This window comes from Megalops cyprinoides, chromosome 7 (assembly GCF_013368585.1).
Source record: "Megalops cyprinoides isolate fMegCyp1 chromosome 7, fMegCyp1.pri, whole genome shotgun sequence".
Lineage (NCBI taxonomy): Eukaryota > Metazoa > Chordata > Actinopteri > Elopiformes > Megalopidae > Megalops > Megalops cyprinoides.
Genome location: NC_050589.1, coordinates 16,157,788 through 16,176,123, shown reverse-complemented (window position 1 = coordinate 16,176,123; position 18,336 = coordinate 16,157,788). Strand labels below are relative to the sequence as shown.

Genomic DNA, 18,336 nt, shown 5'->3' with positions numbered 1-18,336 from the left:
TGGGCCACTGCTCCACAGAATCGTTGGCATGAGTTGACCTCTTTGGCCTTGACCCCCTCCCAAAACTTCAGATGGATCCTACATTCCCGGACTTTCAGCTTGCATTGGGGAGAAGATGTTCATCGGTCCGTAGGACTCTGTGCTTGTGTTGTTGTTAAGGAAAGTGCTCAAGGTCTCTATAGCAACAGTCCAGAACCAGGCCAAAGCCCCCCCGCTATCTTTCTGTGTCTCTTTGGCTGTGTGCATTGGTTAACTTCCAACTTACTTGGCCAGAGAATGAAATCAGTGTAGTCAGTTCCACAGACTTCAGTCAGATCCAAGGTACATCCGTTCCAACCAAAAACAATCTTATTCTTCCTGTCAAGTGCTGCGAGCAGTCGAGGAAAACAGTTGCTTCTGAGAGTGCTACAAAAGCAAGAAATGAGGTTTCTGACCTTTTACTCTTCAGTTTTTTTCATCGTGAATTAATTTAACTATGTGCATACCACAGAGAGCAAACCAAAAGGTTTTGTTTGCTTGTGTTGTACTCACTTGCAAGTCGCTTTGAATAAAAACGTCTGCCAAATGAATAAATATAAATATAAACGTAAAAAGTAAACTTACAAATGTTTAAGACGTTGCTACACTTCAATTCAGAATTTATGGCTGAGCAGTTTGTACAATACTATATCGCGCGTTTGGTTGTTGTTATAATTCAATTGTTGTAGTGTTTGTGTGTGTGTGTGTGTGTGTGTGTGTGTGGTGTGGTGTGGTGTGGGGGGGTCCCAAACTGCTACAAAAAAAGATGCGCTGATGGACGCTCGGGACTTTCCTGAGGACACAGTTTCCTCTTGTTCTCGCTGCGGCACTGCTGGCCCTTTAAGAGATAGCCCCATGAGAAATTGAACTTGAGCTGAGAGGCGCTGACGTAAGGAGTTATCAGAGTTTGCGGAGAGCGGACATGGCCGAAGAGAGACAGGCGCAGCGCGCGGATCGATGCTCTCTTTCTTGCGAACTGACCTCACATGACTACAGCCTTTCCATTGGGCCAACTGAATATCTTGGAATATTCATTCTGCAGTAGCCTACAAGGAATTCCAATATTCGATTACTGGTATATTGCACTCTAAATTAAAGGGCACTCTTTGCAATTCGTGGACTGTTCCAAGGGATAACAGTAATTGTTGTTTGTATTATCATATTTTTTATTAGTACACTGTTAAAATTACAACGGTTACGGTTGAATCATATGTTTTTTTTCCGATTAACCGTAATTTGGTTTGATTTTTTTCTAGTTGTAGGCTACATTGTACCAGCGTTTAGAAGTTTTCGTCAGTTCTGATTCCTTGTGTTCAGCAGAGAGGTGGAGGATGTGAATGGGCGAGAAATTAACTACCACAAAAACTGCAAAGGTTAAACTTGACCTGTAATCGAATAATTAATAGGGTTGAAAATATGTTCATTATTCCGTAGCATAGCGATCAGACACAGTGCAATACCGGCTAACCGACAGAATGAAAGTGCATTCAGCTGCTGCCGGACGTGCATACCTCACTGAGGCTTAACAGTGCGGGTGACAGTTCATCTTCAACGACGTTTCATCTATTTCCCTGCCTTCTCTCCCTTTCTTCCCGCTGGAAAGTGCAGTTTGTTAGAGGACTGGAAACGCAGAGGACCGAGCAGAACATGCTGCATAATGGAAACGGGGAGGGGGATAATCCCGAGGTGCAGAGTAAGACTCAGCCCGATTCTCTGCCCGGGGAGGTGGCAAGGGACAACGCCGGGCTGAACCCGGCCAACGACAGCGGCCCCCCGCACTTTGCGCTGCCCGTCTTCCCCAAACTGGAGATCAAGCGCAATGCGGTAACCGATGACTACAAGATTTCCAGCCAGGTCCTGGGGCTGGGCATCAACGGCAAAGTGCTGGAGTGCTACAACAAGAAGACGGGAGAAAAGTGCGCCCTGAAGGTCTGTGTGGCTCTCCCCAAGCAGTCTTCCTCTTGTGCGTGTACCTTTGTTTGTGTATGTGTATTTCCTTATGCCACTAGCTGATCCAAGTCGCCTTCTGAATATTTTGCCCAAAGTTACCCTAAAGATAGGCAGGACTCAAACCATGCTTTAGTGTCCAAGTAAGATATTATACGTTTGAAGCATTAATGTCCAATTTTAAAGTTTTATTTTATTTTTGTTGTATTTGTGTAGCAGCAGTTACTATGTCCTTCCGTGTCAAGATGAAAAAGTTTGCGCTCATGTAACGGTGACGAATCTGGTCATTTCACCGTGACCAGTCCGGCTGACAGTAGAGCTAACGAAAACAGTCCTATTATGTTTATCATAAGCCGTTTTCTTTTGTTGAAGAAACTTCTGCCATGAGTGAGTACCATCACATAGCGTGTTAGCTGAGCTCCTGATTAAGACATTGTTGTCCTCTTACATAATCATATTGCATCACAGTCTGTATGGAGTCTGCACCCATTCCCCTCTCTCTCGATCAGCTGTTACCCAGGTATGCGTGGAAATTGCATGTCACCATGGTAACCATGGTGTAACAGTCCTTGAAACTTGTGACTGCGTAGACATGATTACATGTGCTTTGTCAACATGTGTGATGTCAACCTTGGAAGCATCAGTGTTACTCCCTCCTGGAACTTGTGTGAGTCTACATCGATTTGTCAGAGGCAGTAATGGTGGTGACAACTCTATCTTGTAATGGCCATGGACAAGTTTGTAATTGTTTTAGCAAGAGTCACACAACAGCATCCGCTTCCGTATTTTTTAATTTTTTTTTTGTCTTTTTCTTCAGCTCTTTGACATTTCAGCTTTATATGTGAAATAAAATTCCCTTGCTTCCTGGCTCATGGGAATTACATATCACATTCAACAGTCTTTGTTAGCTCTGCAGATGAATTAATAGGTGAAGCGGGGCTATTCAACTCGCCGTCCGAAGGGGCCAAATGTGGGCCACTATGTTCCACCATGGACCTGCTGTTAGCCCTTTGATCATTGAGAAACACAAAAGAAACCTTTATTTGCATTTAAAATGGTGGCTCCCAGGAACTCTACCATAAAATTATTTTATGTTCAGGACACTGGTTCCATAGATAATCAGCAGTTTTTTGTTAATTTCTTGTTGATATGTGCTGTTAATATTCCTGTTAATTAAGGTGGCAAATAATTATTGATTATAAATAACATAAATAGTTTTTCAGTAGTGTTTAATTTATTTAATAACTGCTTATACATCTTTCTGAACTGATCGCTTACCACAAAGCAGAGGCGAAATGGATGTGAGGAAAATACTTTATTCTGAATGAGATAAATAATAGGCATGAATATTTTGAGAATGTGCTGTTGATGTACAAATACTACATATTTGCACATTGTTTTATAAACAGGATATGGAAAATGTTTGGCCTGAGAGTGTCATTTTTTTAAAGTCTGGCCCCCATGAAAAAGAACTCAAAGAACTCTGCAATGTAGCGTCTACATAACAGTTCGAAGCGCATTGGTCAAAATATCTAGTAAGTGATTATTCAGTCTCTTCGTCATTTCTTTTGAAATGCGTCAGCTCAAAGTGGTTTGGATTTCAACACACTTCATTTTAGTGGCAGGAGAGAACAGACCAGCAGGGCACATCAGCTGTGTAAAAATGATGTAACCAAAGTTCATGACTTTAACAAGGAAGGAGAACATCACAAAAAATCAGGAATTATCTTTGGGAAACACCGCCCGTGTAACCTGGTAAGGTGAGTTAGGTGGCATTGTTCATGTTGCATGTGCGACAGTTGCAGTGCCAGGTCTAGAGTGTCAGAAAAACTTGTGGGAGGCAAGGTATTTACCAGCCTCACATGGAACCATTCCTCTGACAGCATCCTTAAATACTGGCTGTGTTTAGTCTGTGTGGAAACTGTCATTATAGTGCTGTTTTGTGAAAGTGGGGAATTTAGGTGCTGCACCCATCCCATAATGTTTACATAGTCAGTCAGTTACTGTCGTGGTAAGGAGGATAACAGCTTGACTTACAATGTCAGCTGAGCTTGGTTAACCCTTATATGCATGTGTCTGTGTTACTTCTTTTGAGACGAGTCAAATCAAATATTTCTGAGTAGGGCTTTTAGAGACAGGGGGTCCTGTGGATATCAGCACACGTCCCATTTATAATGATAGGGAGAATCTTAAAGTCAGTTCTCTCTTTCACTGGAGCCCAGTCCATAACTGTGAGAACTGGACAGACTTATTAGCCGTGTACTGTACGTTAATACAGTTATTAAAATTGTTAACCATCACAGTTTGGAATCTGATGTTCTATTTTATTGTCCCTACCTATTGTCTCTTCATACATTTTTAACAGTTTGAAAATGATGTGATTTAATTATTCATATTATTTGCTGAATGTGCACAAGGGAGAAAGACATCATATTTGTCGATGTAGAAGAGCAGTTTCTGTTACGGGAGAGAGTTAGGAACCGTAGTAGGAAGTGAGAGGCGTTGATGATATCTTTTTAGTAGGCAATTTTGACTACATTTCTTGTAGGCCTGACCACAAGATGAGATCGAACCCGGACCGATGAGAGCCAATCAGGAGCCAAAACATGCTCAAAACTGATTGACGCCCTTTTCATGTTGCATACATAGCATGAAAGCATGGCCACAGTGTACAAGGAAGCGATCTGTGTTGGTTTTGCAGGCTTCATTCCCACTGTGGCTCAGCAGAGAATTAGTGCCAGGGTGTGCTGGGGCACAAGCATATATGGCTCGCCTTAGCTGCCCTGTGGTTTGAGGTGGGCAATAACAGGAAACATTTGATCCCAGAATGTGGGATACATCTCTGTGTGAAACAGTTAAGAGTGTCTTTTGACTGCCTCACACTGTGACTGTGATGCATGCAGTAACAGTCAAAGTCTGCTGCCGTGAATCCCTGATGCTCCTCAGTACAGTGTATTCAGCGTACCACGGTTAATACACAACAGTCTGATTGATTGCTGTAGTGCTCTCTGATTGTTATAATCACTGCACAAACAAGCAATGCAGAGGAAGGGGGAAATCATTTTGCAGTCAAGTTTGTTTTAATTATGTACGCTGAGGACTCGTAACTGTGATAGATGAACACAGGTCTAATCTGCTACATGTGCTAGGCCAGAGGAAGCCATCCTTTAAGTCTAATTCAATTACTCTTGTCTTTATCCTCTCAGTGCGAGCATGACTGTTTGGCAGACCATCTCTCTCCATGAATAACAGTGTTCATTATGGGCTGTCTTTTGCACCATTTCCATAGACTATGCTCAGGCTGTCTGTTCAGTGTGGATGAGCTCTGTGTTCAGTATGAACAGGTTTTGAGTATGAGAAGGTTGTCTGTGTTCAGTCTGGGTGTCTTCAGTATTCTGTCTGTGCACAGATGGTACTCGTTCAGCCTTCTGTGGTGAGTAGTCTGTAGTAGTCTGTAGTAGTCTATCCATATGATGTATGATGTATACAGTATATTTTGAAACGTGCAATGTGACACTTTCTTTCTTAAAAATGCTGAATAGATGTAGTTTGCTGTGCATGACAAGATGTAGAGGCAATGAATTTTTACGTAAGTTTGTGTTGTACAGTACACTTGAACAGGATGCTAGCCTTAGTGTACATTTGATTCTGTTAAGTAACGGTTGACTTCCTGTTATCTTTTCTCTGACCCATAATGCTTTGCCAGGGGGTAGAGTACAATTTCATGGTTTTCCTTGATTCCCAGGGTGTGTGTTCCTGAGTAATTTGATTCCTCCTCTGTTAGTCTGTGCTGGCTGCAACCAGAACAGATAATAATACCCTGCTGCCCCCACCAACCCCTACTCACGTTCTTTTGCCTCAAGCACGCGTACCCATACAAATATGCACATATACACCAATATTCACGGGCACGTTCATGTACACAGGCATAATCTCCTCCTCCTGGGAAATGGAGACTGGCGGGCCAGAGTCTTGCTCTTGCCTTGGGTCTCTGCAACTGCAACTCCAACAAAAAATGATCATTGTCAAGGGCATTCACTATAAGAGTTCCTGACCTGTGCTATGATTTTAACATTATTACTGTTATTATTATTATGTTATTATTTTTTCAGATGCCCAGAGCACACTGCACCAACAAAGAAAGATATTTATGAATATTGATAAATGTAAGAAAGAAAATGCACGCTGTAAAATATCTACAACATACTAACCAGCACATAGAGTCTCACAAAGATCTGCAATATTACCTCATGGTGTCCAGAAATGATCCATAACGGTGGCATCACCTTGCAGCATGATAACAGGCCTGTGTGACTAACAATGAGCTTTGAGAGCAAGATTAGACCATATCAGATTTCATTCAGGGTTTTAGGTGATAAGGTTCAGGGTGACAGGTTCACAGATGGTCCAGCTTATGTGAATCACTTTGAACAGCATTGGAAGATGGTAAGGAAATCTGCAATTCTACATGTTGCCAGTAGCTAGTACCACCATTGAAGGTTAAATGAGGAAAAGAGCTGAAATAGATATGGTAATTATTTCTGACTGAGTGCTTCATCTGCCAGGTGTTAATGGTTAACCTGACAGATTGTTTAACTGTGCAGACATCTTCAGCGATGTCTTTTCATCTTATCATGATGAATGTGACAGCATCAACATACTGTATATTCCACTGAATTTTGTGTGACTATTGATGTCTTAGCACTGAATATTTTTATGGTGTTTTGGCAGTTGTTGTGTTGCTTGACTTTGAAAAGAAGGTGTCAGTTTAAAAAAGTGAGAAGGGTGAAGTTCAGCTGCAACACAGATAAGAGATCCAGAGTGAGATCCGGTATACGTCATCTGATCCGCACCCACTGCAGGGCCTATCTCCAGCATCACTCACCTCCACTTTAACACCTCCACTGTACTTCTGCACCCTGTCTGACCAACAGTATGTTTTACCTGTACTGCTACACTCTGTCTAGCCCACAGTGTGTCTCACTTGTACTGCTGTGAACTGTCACCTGTCTAACTCACAGTGTATCTCACCTGGGTTCTTGTAACCTAACTCACAGTGTCTCTCACCTGTGCTCTTGTAACCTGTCTAAACCACTGTGTTTTTTCCTGCACTCCTGCAGGCTGTCTCAGCTGTACTCCTCTCCCGAGTGTTTGATTTCACATGCGTGTCTTGCTATCACCTGCTCACATTTGATATTTCTGGAATGGCTTCAGATGCACTCGTAGTTAATTTAAGTGGCCCTGGGATGAAATGAATATGAAGAATGGTGATTGTTTTTGTAATGGTGCAACCAGAGATGCCGGTGGAGAGTGAGTGTAGGCTGTGATGTTTTCATTTCTCGTGGGAGGACTGAGGGAGTGCCCTGGAATAAGACAGGGCTTTTAGCCCGATTAAAGGCCTTCACTCTGTCCCTCATCGATCCTGGGAAGGACGCGTCACCGCTGGGAGCCTGGAGGAGCCTGGGAAGAGCCGATTAGCAGGGGGGATGGATCGCTGCCAGGAGCAGCTCCCTAAGTCTCAGCAGCCAGTGCTGTCATGTCTTATTAACACTGAGCCAGAGGATCTGTCTATTCACCCAGCATTTCCCCCCATTCACAACCAGTACACTGCGCTCTCCTCCCTCTTTTCTCATAACAAACTCTTTCTTTCTCTTTCTCTCTCTCTGTCGCTCTCTCTCTCTCTCTCTCCCTCACAGGATACTCCTTCACTTCTCTTCTCTCTCTCTGTCCCATTTTCTTTTTTAATTTTTGCATCTTCAAACATATCTTGTCTCTCTCTCCCTTTTACTCTCAAGTGCAGCCAATCGCTACACATAATCTCTCAATGTCTCATGGTTACTTAGTCCAGCTGAACTATCTCATATTGGACTCACACAGCCCTGTTCAAAGGGTGGAAGAGTTGACTTACTCCAGCTGAACTATCTCATATTGAACTCACACAGCCCTATTCAAAGGATGGAAGAGTTAACTTACTCCAAGTTATCTATCTCATTTTGTACTCACACAGGCCTACTCAAAGAGTGGAAAAGCTGATTTACTCTAAGTGAGCAATGTCATATTGTACTCACACAGACCTACTCAAGAGGTGGAAGAGTTGACTTACTCCAGCAAAGATGTCTCATATTGTACTCACACAGGCTTATTCAGAGGGGAAAAGAGAGACTCCATTGTCTCCCACTGACAGCCTGTCATCAGTGACCTCACTGAAATGTCACCTTACAATCTGTTCAATTGCTATGATACCGACATGGAGCAAATTTATATTTGGCATGGATTTGTTCTTGAAATCTTAAAATCTGTTTTAAGTGCTTTTAAAATGCTGGGAGACCATTAGATAAAATATTTCACACACATATACAAAGATAATAGTAGATTCTGGTTGTTTACAGAACCAGTTGGTCTGTTCTACAGATCTGTTTTCCAGATTTAATCTCAGAGAACTGCTGCCTTTGCTCTGTGTTCACTGCACTCCAAAGACACGGCTCCTACTTTAGATTATTTCATGACTCTTTGGACTAAGTTGTTTCAAATTATGGGTGTTAACAGGTTGTGTTGACCAATGCTGTATAATAATACATCTTGGCAAATTTTGTGTTTGTGCATGACACATAGTGTGATGATTAAACTGATGTTGATAGTGGGGGCTGTTGTGAGAGTACGAGGAGAGGAGCAGAAGGGATTGCAATGGGGAATGCTCCGCGCTCCACAGTTAAAGGAGTTAAAGGGAAATGGCTGTCAGATAATTAGATAAGTAGGTGGAAGTCAGCGACTTCCATCTGAGTTCCTCAGAAACACAGCAACATGGATTTGCAATACGAGCCCCTGCACACATGCTGGCACAAACTCAGAAATGTGTATGCTCACACCTTTGAAAACAAAGGTTATCTCGCTTCTGCTGTTTTTATCTGTACATCTAAAATGTCATCACCGTGTAGGAAGTGAATCACCCAATAAAAGCTGAATGTCCCATAATCCCACAGGTGACCTCTTGTCTGGTCTCAAGGCTGGGGAAATAACTGCCCTGATCTGAATTCAGCTTCAGGACTTTGGTGGCATTATAAACAGCAGGCCATGGACTGCTGCCAGTTCCTCAAATACACAATGGTGATTGGCATGTACTGAGTATGAGGCATGTGCATGTTCTAGAATGAGGGATGTGTTCTCTCTGTCCACGGCCACGGCCAATCAAAGGGACTGGCGGGTGGGGTGAGGTGGGGTGCCCTGCAGGTGAAAAGGCGGGTAGTTCCTATGGAAATGAAGGAAGCGGACTGGTTTGAATAATTTGTGATCGTGGCACTGTTCGCTTATGCACAAGTCAAAAGGAATTTTATGCGTTACAAATGTTACACTTCCACATGCAGCTCTTGAATGGATCAGTGTGTTAGTTAATTAGTTACACAGCTGGGTGCCATGTGGGCCTTCTGGGTGAGACTTAAATTGTACTGAGGTAATAGACACGAAGCAGAACCCATGGAACATTTTCTAGGTGGCAGACTGTGTGATCATATGAGACTGAATAATGCCTATCAGTTTTATGTCATTTAGTGTAATGGTTTGGGAACTGGGCTCAGAACCAGCGTTTGCAAGTATAGATCCTTGTTGCGATACTGTTATTTGTACTTCTGAGTTATGTACTTTCTCTGAATTTCTTCAATAAATTATTCAGCAAAGTAAATGGGTAATATGTACAATGGGAGCTATTCAGGGTTCCTTGATAAGGATGTCTTCAGTTTATGAACCAGAGGCCTATATGAATATATTCATAGACTGAAATTGCTATTATAAGCCTCATTCAAATACATGATTTCCCATTCCCTATTTCCGGGAAGGACCGCTTAACAGTTTTGTGAATTGTGTGATCTTTTCACACTGCTTGGTAAAATGGCGGGTTAGCAGGTTATTTGGGCTGCCTCACCTTCTCTCTTTCTCTGTCTCTCTCGGTTCTTTGGTCTTTTTTGGGGTGCTTTGTATAGTTCTGCTTTTAAGTTTTTTTTTTTTGTTTTGAAGTCTTTTCCACTTTTTTATTCTTAGTTTTGTCTCTTTTTTTTAATTGATGAAAGGTAGTATTAAGTTGAGATTTTTTGGGTTTGTTGTTTTAAATGAAGACGGTTTACAAGTCAGGTGTCTCTCTTTCTCTCGCTCTTTCTTGGGCAGATTCTTTATGACAGCCCCAAGGCGCGCCGGGAAGTGGAGCTGCACTGGAGGGTGTCCGGGGGACCCTACATCGTGCGAATCCTCAGCCTTTATGAGAACATGCACCATGGGAAGAAGTGCCTGCTCATCATCATGGAGTGGTAAGGGGCTCCTGCTTCTACAATGTCATATTCCAGCATGCCTCACAGTCTCCAGAGACTACATATCCCAGAATGCCTATCTTTCCTTATCCCTCATTTTCACTCCCTGTATCTGGTGGTCCTGCATTCTCCCCTCACCATAAGTAACAACCTCTGAATACATTTTATGCAAAATAGTTATAACTATTTGTAGATAAATGGTACATACATTATATTGTATGGTAAGAGCTACTTACAGCAAAACAAGTCTGTCTTTGCTGGTGTATTACAGAACATCTCGTTTGTCCTAGTAATCTCAAGGGTAATAATGCTGGCATTACACTGTTCCCAAGCTGTAATATTAGAGTCGTCTCACTCCAAAGATAATAAAATTATGGTTACACCAGTCTAAATTAAGTACTGCAACAGCATAGCCATATTCATCTCAGGAGAGTAATACTGAGGTTACATATATCACATTGGGGTAATATTGGGACTATGCCACTCTTGGGAGTAACAGGGGTTAAAAAAACTTCATGGGAATGGTGTAGGGGTTCGGTCAGTCCCAGGGCAAGTCACTGGTTTTGTATAAGTCACAGCGGTGATCTGTTCTGTTTACAGTTGTGATGTTAGGATGTCTCATTGTGATTTGCCACAGTGTGAGAGACTATGGAAGCTATTTGGGAGTTGCCGCAAACAGCCCACAGACTGAGTGAAACTTCATGCTCTGTTATTCAGATGCGATCTGTTACACAGCATCTTTTCCATGTCTGAAGCGGTGTATTAAATCCAGTCTGTGATTTTTTCCAGGAAGTGCATTCTTTCAAAAAGCAAATGTCAGTTTTGTTTGTGCTCCGGGGATATATTTGATGTTTATTATGTCTAAGGGAAGAGCAATAATAGTCATATGGATTTATGATATATATGTTTGTTATCGTGCTTTATTACGAGGACACAGTTATTAGATGAGTTTGCCTTTGTTTATTTTCCAACATCTGTCACATGTAATATAGTCTAATAAATTGGCCTGCATCACGGTAGATCTGATAGGCCTTTGTGTCTGTCTCTCTGGCCATCTGCTTTCTCATAAGGGTCAGATTGGAAACATTGTAACTCTCACCTGTAAGTCAAGGTTACACACGTTAGGCTTGGTTTCATTAATCATCTGAAAAGGCCATTTATTTGCTGCTGCCCTTCCCATTGTTGTCCATGTTCACCACTTCATCTCACTTCACCTAATTTGGATTCACACATGCGCCCACTCATTCATTCATCTGTCTGCTCATCCACTCACCTGTACACTCATTTGGCCATTTGTGCACTCCTGCACTCCCCTGTTTGCCACTTACAGGACTCACTTGGTCCTGCAGTTCCCACAAAGAGCAGACTCCAGAATGTAGTGACACAGACGAATAATAACAAAACCGAAACAAGGGCAACCAAGTCAAACTTAGTCACATCTGTACCAAGGACAGACAGGTCTCAAATGCTGCAGTCACCACTTTAGTGCGGGCAAACTAGCCTTACATACTGAAATCACTCTAGGGCAGACTGCCCACACGATAGAAACTCCAGCAAGGAGGGAGAATTGACTGAGCCCTGCTGTGAAAGTTGCAAAGAGGCACACTCTAAACTGGTCTTTCATTCGGGGCACCTGCATTGCCTGTGTTGTCACAGACACGGTGAATAATGGCCTGGTTAAAAGTACAAAAGAGCGCAGTTTGGTGTTTACGGGAAGAAAGAGAGAGATCGCTGACGGGTTACGGTCCTCTCCCACGCACCGCGTTCAGGGTTCACTTATGAGCACACAGGAAGTGTGAGCAGTGCTGCCGGCAAAGCAAGCAGCCTGAATGCTCATTACTCGATCTTCTCGGGGGGGCAGCTTGTATGGTGTGTGGGAGTGCAGAACACAGCGTCCTGTCCATCCTCCGTATACACATGCCCCCAAGGACTCTGACCACCCCCCCTAAGCCCCATTAGAAGGGAGCTGCGGTTTAGCGAAACTTCTGTTTGCTCCTTTCATGTTGCCCGTTGCAGTGTTGCAGATCAGTCATCGCTCCCAGTAAAATGCTCTTCAGCTCCCCTGGTTCTTCAGCTCAGCTATTGGCCTTTGTCTGCTGGTCCACAGAAGCTCATTAACGGCATATTTGTAATTGACAGTCATTGTGAACAAGTACAATGTTGTTTTTGTCTGTCTGTGCACAATGGCGGGAGACAGCCAGATCTATGGAAAATGGCAAAGGGGAGGATGCGTGCATATTTGCATGCATGTAAGTGTGTGAGTGTGCAGAGGAGAGTGGTCTCTAATGAGGGGTGCTGTTGCTCTCTTTTTTTAGTATGGAGGGGGGAGAGCTCTTCAGCCGGATTCAAGCACGGGGAGACCAGGCCTTCACTGAAAGAGGTAAGGTAGGGGGAGGCTGGTGTATGAGAGTTGTCAGAAGTCCCATAGGGGTAATAAGTAATTATTATCATACTTTTTTGTCTTGCTCACTCTGTGTTTATTGGTTTTCTGCATTCCATTTGGAATACAGATGGTTTTATAGTGTATACTGGTATATGGGGTGTATGGATATTCTTTTTCGTCTATGGTATTCTGGTGTATGTGTTACATGGTGTTTTGTATTTCAGTGTAATCCTACCCTGTGCTCCATGGTGTTGTATGTTTCTTTGTGTGCAGTGTCTTGTATTCAGTGTTTCATGGTGTTCCATCTTGCGTGTGGTGCTCTGTTCTGTGTCACATGGTGAACCCTGTTCCATTGTGCTCTTTGTTTCGTTCCGTAGCATTCCGTATTCCACATTGTGCTATGTCCTACGATGCTCCATGTTTCTCCTTGGTCTGTGTCCCGCTCTGAGACACCCTGTGCTCTGGCCCATTGCGCTCTGTGTTCTGTGGTCTTCTGTGTGATGTGGTGCTCGAAGTTACAACGTGTTCACCATCCCATCTCACCCTCCAGAGGCATCGGAAATCATGCGTGACATTGGAACAGCCATTGAGTACCTCCATAACATGAACATTGCTCACAGAGACGTCAAGGTAAGCACGTCACATAATAGCAAGGAGTGCAAGGGTTGAGCAGCTGCGGTGAGTAAGGCTGAAGTGACATCTGAAGTGGTGTTCGTCTGAGTAGCCTGTTGCTTAGTCAGATTGTACAAGTTAATTTGTGGTAGGGCTTGAATGGTGTTATGCTCACACTCACTGGTCTGGGAGTGTTCTGACATGTCAGCACCCGCGTTCTACACCTATGTTCAATTGTGCTGGAAGTTGCTCTGGATAAGAGCATCTGCTAAATGTATGTTATGTAATGTAATGTAGTGATATTTTGGTTGGGAGAGACAGAGCATTAGGTGACGGTGGTGACAATTACAACAGTGGTGATTAGTATTACAGGGTTGACAGTATTAATGGCAGTGGCATTAGTGACAGATGTGATGCTGGTATTGAGAGTAAATGGCAGCACTGACAGTATTGAGTGATGGCGGTGACTATAACTGTTATGATACCTGTAACAAGAGTGATTATGGGGGCCGACACTGAGTGTGTCTGTTTCCCCACCCTCAGCCGGAAAACCTGCTGTACACCACGAAAGACAGCAATGCTGTCCTAAAGCTGACAGATTTTGGGTTCGCCAAGGAGACCACGTTGCAAAACTCTCTGCAGACACCCTGCTACACGCCCTACTATGTGGGTAAGTTTCTAGGTTAGAGAGACAGGAAGGACGGCATCACTAATTAATTTAGATATTTATCCATTTGACCAGAAACTGTTTTCCTTTTAGAAACATTCATAATGTGTCATTGCAGTACACATCCGCCACAGGTATTGTTAGCGCCTTGGGAATTGAAACAATGAGCAACCACTGAAACCAAACAATAAAACCTCACAAAAACAAAGAAACGAATCACTAGTTCTGGTCCACCAAGTAAATTGCTAAATGCCAAGATTAAAATATATAATATATCGTGTAACTTGAACATGCACCACTTCCACTAATATTAACCATTGCCCATTGTCATTAATGATTAAACTGTTTATTTAGCAGGTGCATATTCATGTTTGGTTTCGTTACATTTTTAATTGAAAAAAGTAGTCATGCTACTTTTACAGTCATATCCTCAGATAAGGAGTCCCAAAGCATGGCGCCCTTAATTGTGAAAGTTGTCTGGACAAATTTTCTGCATCATTACACAGTCAAATCCTGTGCCTGCCCCCGTAATTCACATTATTACAGTAATAATATATGACTAATTTTTTATGAAGACTTTTTTTGCATTCAAAGAATGAAGTAGCTTAGTTTTAGTACTTGCAGCTGTATGACAGCAGTTAATTATATTGAAAGATATATGAGATAAAGTAATGATGTGCAAATACATCTCGGCAACAGCAGTGGATGAATCATTTGTAATGGATCTAAGATGGACTTGATTTTGCAATCTTAGCCACCTCTTTGTATGTTTAATCAAAGAGAGTAGGGAATCTGTTAAATATAGATAACATATAAAGACTATATTTGTTTTTTCTCCTTCTACAAAAATGCATTTGCAGTCACCCCCACTTTGAAATTACAACATTTACCTTTAAAACTGTGAAAGGTGAAACTACAACTTTTTGTTTTTCTGTCTTTGACATTCAATCTGTTCAGATGTGATGAATACTTAGAATAGCTTCTTTCCTGCAAATGACATTCATGCTTAGCTATAGTTTTGTTTTTCCTTGACCGCAATGCCTGATCTCAGACAATGTACTTGACATATAATGTGGTTATTCATTTTCCACTTGTTTGTCTCTGTCTTTTCGTATGTCCGCCTGTATGTTTGTCAGCACCTGAAGTGCTAGGCCCGGAGAAATATGACAAATCATGTGACATGTGGTCTCTGGGCGTGATCATGTACATCCTGTGAGTATAGATAGTGTGGTGTGTACGTGTGTATGTGTGGGTGGGTTTGTGCGTGAGGTGTGTCTGCACACACAAGAGGCCCTGTCCTTCTGCTTCAGTGCTCCCACTTCCACTTTCTGTGCGAGCCCTCCACCCTCTCTGCCCTGTCACTCTCTCTCTTGATAACAAGGTTTGTGTTCTGATAAATCACACCGCTGAGACACGCGTTAGGACCAGATTCAGACAGTTTACTGCTCGCTGTGCCCACTCTCCCACAGGCTGTGTGGTTTCCCCCCTTTCTACTCCAACACGGGGCAGGCTATCTCTCCCGGAATGAAGTGCCGCATTAGGATGGGCCAGTACGAGTTCCCAAACCCTGAGTGGGCCGACGTGTCAGAAGAAGGTGAGAACCACGGCTGTAGTGCAGGGGAACGGTTGTGGGGCAATGGGGTATGAAGTACCAGAGAATTTGGCTTACAAGCATATCGCTAAGCTTAGTTACACAACACAACAACCTTCAAAGGGGAATAACAATGAAAATTCTTAGAGCCTGAACTTGTTCCCTCAAATAGAATCTCCCTCATAATAAATTCTCTGTTTATTGGCTGTCCTTGAATGGAGCAGTAATTTATTGAATCAGAGGCCAGGTTCTTGTCCTCAGGGATTCCAGGGATGCAGTGTAATCTGTGATGTATCAAGGCTGGTTCTGTGTCAAAGGCACTGTATCAAAGACATTCTATGACAAAACGGTGCCAAATTCTGCCTCTAAGACAAGTAAACATGTCTGCTTGCTTGTACCTCTTTTGGTTTATGACTTTATTCAAGTAATACAGGATGATTTCATCATATGCCACCAGAGAGTTATTCACAAAATTAGCAATATCAGATTGTGACATGTTTTGAAGGACAGAAATTAGTTTGTTCAGATGCCCCTCTCCAAATGAGCTGCCCATTGCAGGATTGGCTGTTGCTCTTCCTATCACCTCATAAGTCTCTATGTACTATTCTTTACCATTGACCTCTCTACCCTTCCATCTCTGCAGCCAAACAGCTGATCCACCAGCTGCTGAAGACTGACCCCAATGAGAGGATGACCATCACCCAGTTCATGAACCATCCCTGGATTAATGTGAGCCAGTCGGCCTCTCAGCACATGCATATGACCCTCCCTCACAGAGGTGCTGTGAACCTTAACCCTGATACACACTGACCATGTGTGTATGTCTGTATGTGCTCTCTGCAGCAGTCCATGGTGGTCCCCCCTACGCCACTCCACACCACGCGGGTGCTGACAGAGGACAAGGAGATGTGGGAAGATGTGAAGGTGAAAGAGATGCTTCAGTTACTTTGCAACACTGACACCTTGTGGCCATAAGTGGAAGTGTACTTCCACAGTGTGGAGGATAGTGCAGAATGAACAGCACTGTATACTTTAATAATTTAAAGTGTCTGACAGGGCTATTAATTGAAATTATAACCATGTGGCCAATCAGTAGCAGACTATAAAACTTTAATATCATTTGCTTGTGCCTGTATCTGATTCCCGCCACTGAATATACTGTCTTTCTTGCTCCTCACCCATGCTGTTTGCTGCAGGAAGAGATGACCAGTGCTCTAGCCACCATGCGGGTGGACTATGACCAGGTGAAGATAAAAGACCTGGACACCTCCAGCAATCCTCTGCTGGACAAGAGACGCAAGAAGGCAGCGGCAGAAGGGGGGGGAGGCGGGGGCGGAAACAGTGTGTGTAACAGCCAATGAGAGACAGAAGGCAATGAGAGGGGGAGGGAGGGTGCTCCTGAACAGAATGGCAGAAAAAGAGAGAAAAAATGAGAACGAGATTTATCTGTAGAATAGAGGCATACAAAAACCTATGTCCGTTTTTTTTTCACATCACCTTTGACGAGACATTATTTTACTTGTGTGTGTCCATGAGAGTGTATGTGTCTCTTCTGTTTTCTGTGTGTGTGGTGTGTCTGTGTGGGTTGTGCTTCAATCAAGGGGGTTATGCTGAATTAATCTATGTCCTCGTGCCTGCTTCCTGTCCTAACCTCACGTTGCACTGTACCTGTCACCTTCACACTGAATACCACACATCCTATCAGTGCTACACCTGCCCCCTAACCCCTCAATGTCGTAGTAAAAGGGAACATCTCCACCACAGCAATGCCCTCATACTGTTCTATTTCCCAGGTGCCCCCCTGTCCATACACCTAAAAAGGGCATTTCAAAGCAGGAGTGTAAGTTGTGATGCATGTTATTTTAGAGGCACTCCCAATGATAGACTGTGGATATGAATGCAGAAGCATGGAGGCTCAGCTCTCTCTGTCACCAGCGCTCTTGGAGCTCACAGTCGGTCTCAGTGTCGTCGTTAGCAAGGTCATCGTTACTGTTATTGATGTTATTACTGTTGTTTTTCTTGTCCTTTTTTTTCCAGAAATAAAATATTACATTTTCTATCTTACTTGGAGTCTGTCCTACCTATGCATGCAATGACTCTGGTGTCTGTTGATAAGAGCTTCTTGACTTCAGCCTTGGAGGGCCTCAATCCAGCTGGTTTCCTGCTATATTTAAACCAATATAATGCAGAATAATTCAGTATAATTCGGTGAAGGGAGGCTAAATTGTTTTTATAAAAGTAGTGGTTGTTTGAATCAATCAGCTGGTACAGGTCCTACCCAGGAGCATGGTTTGACAAGAGAGCTAGACAGCCTCCCAGGTGCTGGGTTGGGTAGCCCTGCCATAAATGCAGTTAGAAATGAGATGCAGTTTAGTGTTTAGTTCTCTCTAATAAGGGCACACATGATGGCAGGTGCAGCCTATGGATTTGCATGAGGAAGTGCCAAAGCTCGGACAGTTTTCTGCCCTGAGGGGGTGGATAGGGCAGGGCGTGGCACAGAGGGAGATAGGGGTGTCGAACAGGCGATAGAGTAAAAGAAAGGAACATTAAAAAAAAGAAGAGACATCAGTTTAACAGCAGGATGAAGACAGAATGTGATGAGAAGGGAAAACGACGAGAGGTGCAGAGACAGAAACAGAGTGACTCTGGCATGGCTCTGGTGTCGCTGAATTCCTCTTTTGTTCAGGTGTATTAATACGTGAGCTTAGCAAGTGCTGTGGCAGCTCATTGCTTGAAAGAGGGAGAGCGAGAAACTGAGACAGAGTCAGAGGGGTTTAGAGGTAGAGGGCGTGAGGAAGGGAGAGTAAAACAGAGAAAGATGGCA

General features: G+C 43.2%; 1 protein-coding gene across 2 annotated transcripts; it reads left to right on the top strand.

The window, feature by feature from the left end:
- The first annotated feature begins 932 nt into the window (after positions 1–932).
- On the top strand, positions 933–16,890 carry LOC118781169 (MAP kinase-activated protein kinase 2-like). 2 transcript variants are annotated; one of them, XM_036534085.1, is made up of 11 exons: positions 933–1,093; positions 1,627–1,947; positions 10,120–10,259; positions 12,575–12,639; positions 13,193–13,272; positions 13,798–13,924; positions 15,058–15,133; positions 15,391–15,515; positions 16,156–16,241; positions 16,356–16,436; positions 16,709–16,890. In XM_036534085.1, the coding sequence occupies exons 2-11, from the start codon at positions 1,666–1,668 to the stop codon at positions 16,871–16,873; spliced, it is 1,227 nt and encodes a 408-aa protein (XP_036389978.1). In that variant the 5' UTR covers positions 933–1,093; positions 1,627–1,665; the 3' UTR covers positions 16,874–16,890. The 2 variants fall into 2 exon arrangements, with proteins under 2 accessions (XP_036389978.1, XP_036389977.1); XM_036534084.1 differs by having other exon boundaries at positions 1,622–1,947.
- Positions 16,891–18,336: the final 1,446 nt, after the last annotated feature.